Source organism: Anomaloglossus baeobatrachus, chromosome 11 (genome assembly GCF_048569485.1).
Source record: "Anomaloglossus baeobatrachus isolate aAnoBae1 chromosome 11, aAnoBae1.hap1, whole genome shotgun sequence".
Taxonomy (NCBI): Eukaryota; Metazoa; Chordata; class Amphibia; order Anura; family Aromobatidae; genus Anomaloglossus; species Anomaloglossus baeobatrachus.
The window spans coordinates 178315845-178327961 of record NC_134363.1 but is presented as its reverse complement, the minus strand read 5'-3'; the positions used below and the strand labels follow the sequence as shown (position 1 = coordinate 178327961).

Below are 12117 nucleotides of genomic sequence, written 5' to 3'. Positions count from 1 at the left end.
AGTAAGTGCCTGAGCATGGTCAGTTGCATGAAATAGAGTCTCTGAAAAAAAACTATCAGCTTTAGCATGGTGTCTAGGCACAAAACAGGACTTAGACCCGGCACGGAATGCAAGTACCTGTGCAAAGAGGCTTTTCACACTAAGTGTGGGAGTGTGACGCCCTGGGCAAGCCAGGGGTCACAGGTCATCACACCACCACACCCTACACCCCAGTTAGGAACACCAAAGCTACCAAAAATCCTTGTTGCCTTCCTCCAGAAGCTGGTGTTCACACCAGGGGGTGGGCCAGGCGGTTGGCTCCGCCCACCGAGGAGTTCACACCTCTGGAGGCGGGAAGAACCAGGCAGTCAGCTCAGGGAAGGGCAAGAGTGGAAGTCTAGCTGAGGGCTAGAGAGCAGTCCAGCTAGGGCAGTGAAAGTGAAAGGAAGTGAAGTGGCAGAGGAGCTTAGGAGAAAAGCTGAAGTAAAGTAAAAGTGACAGTTTGTAAAGCCTGAAGTTGGTCCGGGTGTGTGCCCCGGGCTGAGAGACAGCAAGGTCAGCAGACGGCGGTGATTGTCCGCAGGGGTGACTGCTCGGAGGTCACTGGAAGGACCGCGGATGGGTGGTGACCCGGCGGTTTGGAGCAGTGTACAAGGAACAGTCAGCACCAGGGCAGGGGCCTCTCGGATCCCGGCAAGGCTAGGAGTCGCCATAATTTGCCAAATCCGTCAGTGAAGGGGACGACTATCTCCAAACAACCAAGTCCCGATTGAAGGCAACAGTCCAACCATTACAGGAGAAACACCGCCACCGCCAGGGCACCAGTTTCTCAGGGCCAGCGCCTGTGGGCAAAGTAGGGCTCCCCCGGCCTATATCAAGTCGGGGAGCGGGTTACCGGTGGGAACTCATCGCAACCATCATCAACATAGGTGCAGGACAGAGGGACCAACACCGTCACCTTCTGGGGAAAGCAAGTGCAGCCGTCCGTGGGAACCGTCTTTCCAGCCGTGTGTTTTACCGAGAACTGTGTCATCGTCTCAGGCTGAGTGAGTACCACAGTGCCGCAAGGCACAGCGCTGCCCCCGCGTCCCTGCGCCCACCAGGCCCTGCATCTCCCATCTCATCCCTGGGCCCCGGGATCACCAACCCCTACCCACGGAGGGGCAACACAACAACTTGCTGCTCCACACCATCACTCCCGGGATCCCCATACAGAGCAGCGGTGGTGTCAACAAATCACCACAACCGTGGGTGGCGTCACGGACAATAGACTATATCCCAAAACCCAATCCCCTTTAACTCACGGGCGAGGAGCGCCGCTCGAGAACCCTCGGGATCCGGCCCACCGCTCAAGCCACCACTGAGCAGCAGCAGCCGGACCCGAGCAGAGGGGTGAGCGCAGTGCTGACACCCTCCTCCCCGCCCGCGACAGGAGCATGCGCTGTATCCCGAAATGAGGACTTAGCCTCAGGAATGGCACAGTCAGGCTGAGCATACTCACTAGGCGAAACACTGTAGTTAGGCTGCGGCTGGGGTAAATCGGCACACGCATGCGCACTAGCTGCCTCTCCACACTTAGACGTGGAGGAGAAATTGCTCTTCGGGTGTGGACTTGGAGATGCTGTCGATGAACAGAAGTATGCCACTAAATGGCAGTATTTTTTGCTATCATTATAGCTTATTAAAAACAGAGCAGGAGAGTGTCCTGCACAGGTGCTAGAAAAAGCTTGGCACCAGTGGGACACTAATGGAAGTCCAACAGCCACATTTAGGATGCCACTAAGTTCACTCAGTGTTTGCTAGTATAATGGCTTAGTAACAATGAGTTTGAGTGTGCAAAGGGCAGGAGGGTACAGTGCCAGGGTTGTGGGTCTGGGTAGAGGAAAGGAAGCCTGCCTTTCTATCCCTCCTAATGGGGAAATGCAGCGAGGAAATCCCTGACCTGGGCTACACAGACGCTGTCATCTTGTGTAGCTGTTAAAATCTGTTTTCACGGACCTGACTGTCACCTATGGCTCTGAACCTGCCGGTATTAGCCCTTAAAAGGACTGATAGAAAGTTCTATCCCTATTCTGTATAGCGCTGTGTATGGAGCGTACACAGCAGTATCGGAGATAGGCGCTGCGCCAGCGGTGACTGACACCAAGGACGCAGAAGGCAGATAATGGCGTGCTGGAGGAAAATGTCCGTTTTTATAATGCAGGGACATGTGACATGGACATCCTATCACACATGCCGTTGCTTCTCTGGCTAAAAGTCCACTTAGCTGTGTGTGTGTCTGGGATTGGCTGACATGCTGGTCCGCCCCACTACACGCGCGCGCTTAGGGAAGGAAGACAAGGGAAAAAAAAAAAAATGGCGATCGCCATTATCCATACAGCAGTGATCTGAAGGCGCTGTTCCCGCTCACTATACACTGAAATGTCATAATAGTGTGAGTCACAGAGTGACTTAAGCCCACTTTACACGTTGCAATTAGTTGTACAATCGCATTTGCGATGTGACACGCCCAGGTTGCATACGGGATCTTATGCGATTGCACGTTGGTCGTTCATTTGCTGTCACACGAGCGTTAGTAGTCTATGTTAAATTGGTCAATTTTGTGTGCGATCCTTTAGATCATGTGTTCTGTGACGTATGCATTGGGCACCTTTTTTTTTTTTTTTTTATTTATTGACTTGCCAAGCGTGTGTAATGTGTAGGGATGTGTTTTTACTATGTCATCTGCCATTCAGCTCTGCTACATGGCCGCTAACAGCAGACACAGACAGCCATGTAGCAGAGGTGAATGGCAGATGACAGCAGACACAGACAGCCATGTAGCAGAGCTGAATGGCAGATGACAGCAGACACAGACAGGGCCGCACTGTCAGAATGAACTCGGGTGAACTTCACCCGACTTCACGGTCATGCTGCGGCTCTGTCTGTGTCGCGTCCTGATTAGCGGTCACCTGTGAAGGACTCACCGGTGACTGCTAATCTCCTAAGTGACTGAAGTTAGCAGCCCTCTCTCATACTCACCGATCCCCGATCCCCGGCGCTGCACGGCGTTCACACTGCTCCGGCGGCTTTTACTGTTTTGAAAAAGCCGGCCGCCCATTAAACAATCTCGTATTCCCTGCTTTCCACGCCCACCGGCGCCTGTGATTGGATACAGTGAGACACGCCCCCCACGCTGAGTGACAGGTGTCACACTGCACCCAATCACAGCAGCCGGTGGGCGTGTCTATACTGTGTAGTGAAATAAATAATTAAATAATTTAAAAAAAACGGCGTGCGGTTCCCCCCAATTTTAATACCAGCCAGATAAAGCCATACGGCTGAAGGCTGGTATTCTCAGGATGGGGAGCTCCACGTTATGGGGAGCCCCCCAGCCTAACAATATCAGTCAGCAGCCGCCCAGAATTGCCGCATACATTATATGCGACAGTTCTGGGACTGTACCCGGCTCTTCCCGATTTGCCCTGGTGCGTTGGCAAATCGGGGTAATAAGGAGTTATTGGCAGCCCATAGCTGCCAATAAGTCCTAGATTAATCATGTCAGGCGTCTATGAGACACCCTCCATGATTAATCTGTAAATTACAGTAAATAAACACACACCCGAAAAAATCCTTTATTAGAAATAAAAAACACAAACATATACCCTGGTTCACCACTTTAATCAGCCCCAAAAAGCCCTCCTTGTCCGGCGTAATCCAGGATGCTCCAGCGTCGCTTCCAGCGCTGCTGCATGGAGGTGACCGGAGCTGCAGCAGACACAGCCGCTCCGGTCACCTCCACACAGCTAATGAACACAGCCGAGCGATCAGCTGCTGTCACTGAGGTTACCCGCTGTCACTGGATCCAGCGGTGGCCGCGGGTAACCTCAGTGACAGCTCAGCTGATCGCGCTACTCACCGCCGCTCCTATCACCTCCACGCAGCAACTGAGGTGAGTAGCGCGATCAGCTGAGCTGTCAGTGAGGTTACCCGCGGCCACCGCTGGATCCAGTGACAGCGGGTAACCTCAGTGACAGCAGCTGATCGCGCGGCTGTGTTCATTAGCTGCGTGGAGGTGACCGGAGCGGCGGTGTATTCTGCAGCTCCGGTCACCTCCATGCAGCAGCGCTGGAAGCGACGCTGGAGCATCCTGGATTACGCCGGACATGGAGGGCTTTTTGGGGCTGATTAAAGTGGTGAACCAGGGTATATGTTTGTGTTTTTTATTTCTAATAAAGGATTTTTTCTGGTGTGTGTGTGTGTTTATTTACTGTAATTTACAGATTAATCATGGAGGGTGTCTCATAGACGCCTGACATGATTAATCTAGGACTTATTGGCAGCTATGGGCTGCCAATAACTCCTTATTACCCCGATTTGCCAACGCACCAGGGTAAATCGGGAAGAGCCGGGTACAGTCCCAGAACTGTCGCATATAATGTATGCGGCAATTCTGGGCGGCTGTTGGCTGATATTGTTAGGCTGGGGGGCTCGCCATAACGTGGAGCTCCCCATCCTGAGAATACCAGCCTTCAGCCGTATGGCTTTATCTGGCTGGTTTTAAAATTGGGGGGGACCGCACGCCGTTTTTTTTAATTATTTAATTATTTATTTCACTACACAGTATAGACACGCCCACCGGCTGCTGTGATTGGGTGCAGTGTGACACCTGTCACTCAGCGTGGGGGCGTGTCTTACTGTAACCAATCATAGGCGCCGGTGGGCGTGGAAAGCAGGGAATACGAGATTGTTTAATGGGCGGCCGGCTTTTTCAAAACAGTAAAAGCCGCCGGAGCAGTGTGAATGCAGTGCAGCGCCGGGTATCGGGGATCGGTGAGTATATGAGAGAGGGGGATAGACTGACATGGACAGAGAGTGAGGGACAGAGATAGTGACGGACTGACAGAGATTAGTGAATGACAGACATTGTGAGGCGCTTCAGAACGCAGCTTTTCAGCTGCGCTCTGAAGCAGACCTTTTATAAGCTGCGGTGCAGAGCGCACACCTGCGCACATAGCATCAGACACCAAAATCGTATGAGGGATGTCACACGTTACAATTCAATAGGTTCGTGCAACAAAACGCTCAATTCTAGAGAATGATACGATGTGTTTGCGATCAACGGTTTTGCGTTCAATCCTGATCGCACGTAGCTGTCACACGCAGATACCTCACAAACGATGCCGGATGTGCGTCACTTACAACTTGACCCCAACGACGGATTGTGAGATATATTGAAGCGTGTGTAGCAGGCTTTACACTATTACAGCGGAAAGCCAGCTAGGAATTAGCTGGTCTTTTTTCTGCTAGAACCGTTCTCGAACGTATCTAGAACTATCGAGCTTTAACAAAAAGCTCGAGTTCTAGTTCGATCTAGAACAGCCCCCAAAATCACTCGAGCCGCGAACTGGAGAACCTCGAACCGCGCTCAACTCTAGTCAACACGCTGCGTCTGTGTCATTTGAAAAGTACCCGGGAGCTGGAAGGTGCAGAGACGGCATGGTGCGGGTCCGTACAGCCGGTAAAGGAGAGGTAAGGGTTAACTTCGCTTTCTTTTTTTTTGGTTTCTTTTTTTTTCTAAATAGACTGAGGAGGGGATAATAAGGAGGGGGAGGATTGGGATTAGTAGAGGGGATTGAGGGACCTCCAGCAGCATTCACACACATTATATATATATATATATATTAAAAATTTGGACACACCTTCTCATCTCTAGAACAACTGTTAGGAGGAGACTTTGTGCAGCAGGCCTTCATGGTAAAATAGCTGCTAGGAAACCACTGCTAAGGACAGGCAACAAGCAGAAGAGACTTGTTTGGGCTAAAGAACACCAGGAATGGACATTAGACCAGTGGAAATCTGTGCTTTGGTCTGATGACTGGAATTTGAGATCTTTGGATCCAACCACCGTGTCTTTGTAGAAAAGGTGAACGGATGGACTCTACATGGCTGGTCCCACCGTGAAGCATGGAGGAGGAGGTGTGATGGTGTGGGGGTGCTTTGCTGGTGACACTGTTGGGGATTTATTCAAAATTGAAGGCATACAGAACCAGCATGGCTACCACAGCATCTTGCAGCGGCGTGCTATTCCATCCGGTTTGCGTTTAATTGGACCATCATTTATTTTTCAACAGGACATTGACCCCAAACACACCTCCAGGCTGTGTAAGGGCTATTTGACTAAGAAGGAGAGTGATGGGGTGCTACGCCAGATGACCTGGTCTCCACAGTCACCAGACCTGAACCCAATCGAGATGGTTTGGGGTGAGCTGGACCGCAGAGTGAAGGCAAAAGGGCCAACAAGTGCTAAGCATCTCTGGGACCTCCTTCAAGATTGTTGGAAAACCATTTCCGGTGACTACCTCTTAAAGCTCATCAAGAGAATGCCAAGAGTGTGCAAAGCAGTAATCAAAGCAAAAGGTGGCTACTTTGAAGAACCTAAAATATAAGACATATTTTCAGTTGATTCACACTTTTTTAAGTATTTCATTCCACATGTGTTAATTCATAGTTTTGATGCCTTCAATGTGAATGTACAATTTTCAGTGTCATGAAAATAAAGAAAAATCTTTGAATGAGAAGGTGTGTCCAAACTTTTGGTATGTACTGTAGATATGCTAACACTTACAGCAAAGTACTTAAAAGGAGTTTGTCACCTCCACAATTCAATTGAAATCATTTTACATTCAAATATTTGAGACTTAGCCCCTATAAAATATATACTTGTCATGAAGATTTTTCTTGTTTCATATGTAAAATGCTATATTTTATTAGATATGCAAATAATGGACCGTCAGGGTAGCCAAGGCCTCAATGCACTGGTCCACCTGGTCCAAGAGTCGGGAACCTTTTTGGCTGAGAGAGCCATGAAAGCCACATATTTTAAAATCTAATTCTGTGAGAGCCATACTGACCAGGGGGGAGTGGAGGTGGTGGAGCAGCTCAGAAGGTCCCGGTAGGCAGGGTAGGCAATGCTGCGGGCACAGAGGAGAGGGTTTCGCGGTTCAAGAGTGTCAGTGTGCGGAGAGTCCGCGGTACTGCTGCGGGCTCGTGGGGTGTCACGGCGTCGGGTGCCTTTGGTCTGCTGGCTGGCTACTTTGAATCTCGTGCAGAGATCAACTTCAAGAAAATGTCCATGTGCATGCGCAGATTGACGCAATGAACTTCAAGAAAATGGCTGCGGTGTCCTATCTGCACACGCGCCACCTCCGTGGCCATTTTCTTGAAGTTGATCTCATCAAATGCGGGAGATTCAAAGCAGCCCATAGTCCGCCTGCAGATCAATGGTGCTCGCCAGTGTCGGACTGGCTACCGAAAGAACCTCCAGTAATACCAGGCCTGGCCGCGGTCACCTGCACTAAACTCTGGAGCTCTCACCTGATCTCTGGAGTGCACACTAGACTGAACTCGGGGTTTGCAGGACTGAACTGCAAGCACCGACTGATTCCCCGGCGACTGCAGTTCAGCTCATGACAGCTGCGGACAGGCCGGGCTAAACTCCGGAGCTGTCATCTGTGCTACGGAGTTCAGCCCGGCCTGTCTGCAGCTATGACATGAACTGAACCACAATCAGCGTGGAATCATTCGGCGTTCGCAGTCCTGCAAACCCCGAGTTCAGTCCAGGCTGCACTCCGGAGCTCAGGTGAGAGCTCCAGAGTTCAGTGCAGTTTGAAAAATTACCAAGACAATTAGATCTCATGATAATACTTTAACCCCATAAGGACATTAATGAGAAACCATAGAAAAATAGGGGTAATTGACGGTATAAATATATAGTAATTGATGGGTAAATAAACATGCCATATAATTTTCTTTTAAGCTGCTTTATATTGTAGAAAATGTGCATAAATACAGCCAGAAAATTGGCAGATAGATTAAAAACCCAAATGATTAGAACATGTGAAGATACTCCTATATAACACGTAGAAGACAGGGTAGGTCACACAAGGTCACTTATTAATCCACCATAAACTCCATATGCATGTCCTGTCAGATAAATAATAAACAGGATTAAAGTAGCTTGGTGGTAAAATGAAACCCCGAGACCTACCTGCTGTCACAGAGCCAAGAGCTATGCTAGACCGGACAATTGGGACAGGTCTAAAGTCTAAAGAGTTTATGTGCAACTCCAGGCAAGATGAAGGTTGCGGAAAAGAAGTATAACCACCACAACCTCCCACTTCCACTCACTCAACACAATTTTCTGTAGTTTGCACAGGCGAGCAAGATTAGACCCTCCACCACGAATACCGCCCCAGGCACATTTATAGAGATACCATTGATGTTCTAACTTAAGTTGTTCTTTAGTAAATGAATGGCGGAAAACAAAGAAAAATGCAACAATACATACCTTCATTGAAAGTTTTTCTGAGATTTTCAATGGGAAATTTCAAGAAATCCTCTTCAAATACCATGTCGGGGCTATCTGACACATAATGCTCCAGAAATTGCCTGGGATCAAAGCCACATTCATGGTAGACTTTGTGGTGACTGCAAGCCATCTCTAATCTTGTATCATAGACATAATGACTCTCCACGAACTCGAGGTCTTTATATAATAGCTACAATCAAATTTTCAATTTAATAAGGCTATTATTACTAATCACAAGGTATTTTCATGAGTCAGTCATGGGGTTATGGTATTAAATATTTACATGGAACATTAATATTTTAACTCCAACAACAGCTTTAGGGTATGTGCGTGTGTTAGGTATTTGCATAGAGAAATTTCTTGGTGATTTCTGTATCTCGTCATCTCTTGGCAAGAAAAACGCATCTGACAAAACTCGCATTTTTGATGCGTTTTGAATGTCTTTTTGTATGCTTTTTTTACCTACATGCTTTTTAACGATTTTAGACAGCACTGAGTGCAATTTGAATCTTACATAGATAGATAGATAGATAGATAGATAGATAGATAGATAGATATGTGACGCCCTGGCAAAACCAGGTAGTCACACATAGGCCCCCGCATAACACCTTCCCTCACTTAGGTGACATACAGCCGACCTGAAACCCTAGTCACCCCCCTTAGGGCAAGTCAGGCACACCAGTGGGCGGGACCAGGCAGTTAGGGAACGCCCACCTAGGGGGCTAGACAGCCCGGGGCGGGAAAGCAGGAGAGTTAAGCAAGAGTTCAAGAGGAGAGGAGTGTGGGCTGGAGCTAGGTGTAGCTCCAGCAGAGGAAGTTCAAGTTGAACCCGGAGAAGGGTTGGAGCCCACCGGTACCGACACCGGACACCCGACCAGAAACCATGCACAGAGGGGGGTACTCGGACCCTGAAGCCAGGACCGAAACCAGCAGCCTAGCTAATTAACCGATTGAGGGCAGGATTACAGGTCCTGTCCCAACCAAAGTCCCAAAAGCAGACAACCACCCTCAGAGAGGGATAGGGCAACCGCCAGGGCCTATAGATCCCACGGGTCAGCGTCAGCGGGCACCCCTCCTTAGGCACACAAAAAGCCGGGAGCGGACTCCTGAGTTCCAAACCAGGCAGCCCACAATACACAAAAACAGTGCAGAGGAAAGGACAGCGACCACCAGCCCAGCTGGGGGACCAGAGTACAACCGGCGCGGCGGCCGGCCACCAGCACCTTGGTTTACCAAAAGACTCGTGTGATTTATTCAATTGTGAGTAACTAACTATCCCCTGGTCCATCTGGGTGTGCAAGCCCCTGCCATCGCCATACCTGCACAGAGACACTGGGCCCCGGGGCAACCATCCCTACCCACGGAGGGGTTAACATCCGGCTGCCATTACATCTCCCCCGGGTATCCCACAACAGCAGCGGTGGTGTCCCACTTCACCACACACCGTGGGTGGTGTCACAGACATTCTACAATCAATCCCGTACAAATACGTCCCCCCTTTTATTCGGAGTGTCCGCGCGACCCCCGGGTCTTGGGAACCCCTCGAGCCGTGCTATAGGCCCCAGATATGAGCAGCGCCGGCTGCTGGCATGGGAGCGGCACACCCCAAAACTTGGCATCACGAACAGGATTCAAACCCATCCACCTACCTGGTGGAAGTGAGCCTTGAATTGGTCAGTCAGTGGTGATCCGTTGAGAAATTTTCAGAAGTCGCCATTTTTGCCGCCATTTTTAGGCGCGAAAAACTGCAGCCCAGCGTCTTCTCCCCCGAGAAAGGGCGCAAAGCTGAAGCCCCGCCCCCTGGGAAGACGTCCGGAAGGTAAACCCAGAGACCATAAAACAAGACTAACTAGCCGCACAAGGGAGTGCTTGCAAAAGACCAAGGGGGAGAAGCGGGAAGATGTCCGCGCCTAATCCGGATGGCGGAGTGGCGCCTGACGCTGGAGCGGCGGCACCCGTAGATGTGGCAGATGATGGAGACGTGGCGGCTCCTGTTCCGGTCACAGGAGCAGGAGAAGTGGCGGCCTCGGTGATCACCCAAGTCATGCCGATCACCCTGCCCTACGTGCCCGGTGCTGCCTGGTTACCTCAGTGTGATGGGAAACCTGATGCCCTGCAGGTATAAAAGAAGAAAATATGTACCGTTCTTGATATGTATGCCATGACTGGCAAGCAGGAAGCTCCGGCCGACGGAGAGAAACCCCGAGAATTACAGCTCTTTTAAGTTGGATTTCTTGGCACTCGTCTGGGCGATAATGGACAGGTTTAAGCATTACCTAGCGTCTGCAAGGTTCACGGCCTATACGGACAATAACCCTCTGACCCACCTGGACACGGCGAAGCTAGGAGCCCTGGAACAACTCTGGGTAGCCAGGCTCGCGAACTATGACTTCACCATTAAGTACAGAGCCGGCCGCAAGAATACCAATGCGGATGCGTTGTCCCAGATGCCGCACCTACCTGATGGAGGGGTTGATGAAGATGAACTGGAAGAAATTGAACTACCCGCGTTCCATCAGTCTGAGGACAGAAAGGCCGAAAAAACGTATGTCGGCCAACAGCAAGCCACCTTCGATCCGTTACCTCGCCATGGGTGGAAGGAGGCCCAAGACCAGGAGCCTGCGGTCCGGTTGGTCAAAATGATGATCTCTCAGAATGGTTCCAGGTTAACACCCACTGCCCTAGCGGAGGCACAGCGGCTGTGGAAATAAAGAGACCACCTGTACCTGCAGCAAGGCACGCTGTACAGAGGGCTGACTAACCCGAAGACGCACGAGAAAATCTGCCAGCTTGTGGTACCGCAAGCATATGTACCTATGGTTTTGAAGGCTTATCACGACGGGGCTGGGCATTTCGGCTGGAAGAAATTGGAGATGCTGCTAAGGGAGCGCTTCTACTGGAGCGGGATGAGAGTGTCCATTGAGGCGTGGTGCAGGGAGTGTGGTCCTTGTGTGCCGCCCCGTGGCCCCGTTACCTTCAGGTCGTCTCAGGGTCTTCAGGGACTGCACGGCCTGGATCCTTCTGGTCACAGGTAGGTTGACTTCTATGGGATTCATGACGCCACTCTCGGTATTGCGGTCAGGGCGACCACCACTGCAGTTTAAGGGGCACCTGGAGCTGATGTTGGGTGCAGTTAGATGTGGTGGCCTCCTGAGAGTGAGGCTGGCCCCAGGGCCCGGTGTTGGTGGGTGGTACCACAGGTCGCAGAAGAACTCACACGCACAGCAGGAATGTCTTTCAGGGTTTTTACTCACTTCAGGTGGCAGGGGTGAGTAACCCGGGCGATGCTGCGATGCTCCAAGTGGAAACCAGGCTCCTTCAGGCTGACTTAGGGGGTGACTACTGACTTGCCTTCCTAGCCCTCTTGTTTTTGTGGTGACCCAGACTTGTAGTCCTACGGGGTCACCCAGGGAAATTGCTTCCGCCTGTTCTCCCCTTTTTGGCCCGTTTGCTTGTAGCCTGGACCAGGAAACTCCGGCTGCTTGCCTCTCGTCACCTATGGGCCCTCTCATTGCTACGTGGCTGCGGACTCTGTGTTTTGGTTGGCAAAGGGCATGAAGTGCCCTCACCTGCAGGTTGAGCAGGCCAAGTGAATGGGCCCCTGCTCTGGGGACCTGTAACCCCGTGCGGGCCTGGTTCACCTGGCAGTCCCCGTACTCAGCCACCCCTCTGCGCTTCGGCCTCGGGTGGTTTTCGGGTGGCACTATCAAGTGACCGTTCTCCCCTGCCAGTAACCACTGCACCTGCGGTGTCTGACTAGTGACAGCCTCCAGGTTCCTCCTCCTGCC

At 50.9% G+C, this 12117-nt stretch overlaps 1 protein-coding gene across 1 annotated transcript in view; it reads right to left on the bottom strand.

Moving 5' to 3' along the window:
• Positions 1–8459, bottom strand: part of LOC142256248 (nicotinamide N-methyltransferase-like) — a 30386-nt gene extending 21927 nt beyond the window's left edge. The window contains exon 1 of the mRNA XM_075327826.1: positions 8309–8459. Within this exon, the coding sequence (XP_075183941.1) occupies positions 8309–8459 (151 nt within the window). The remainder of the gene's footprint in view (positions 1–8308) is intronic.
• Between the last annotated feature and the right edge of the window lie 3658 nt (positions 8460–12117).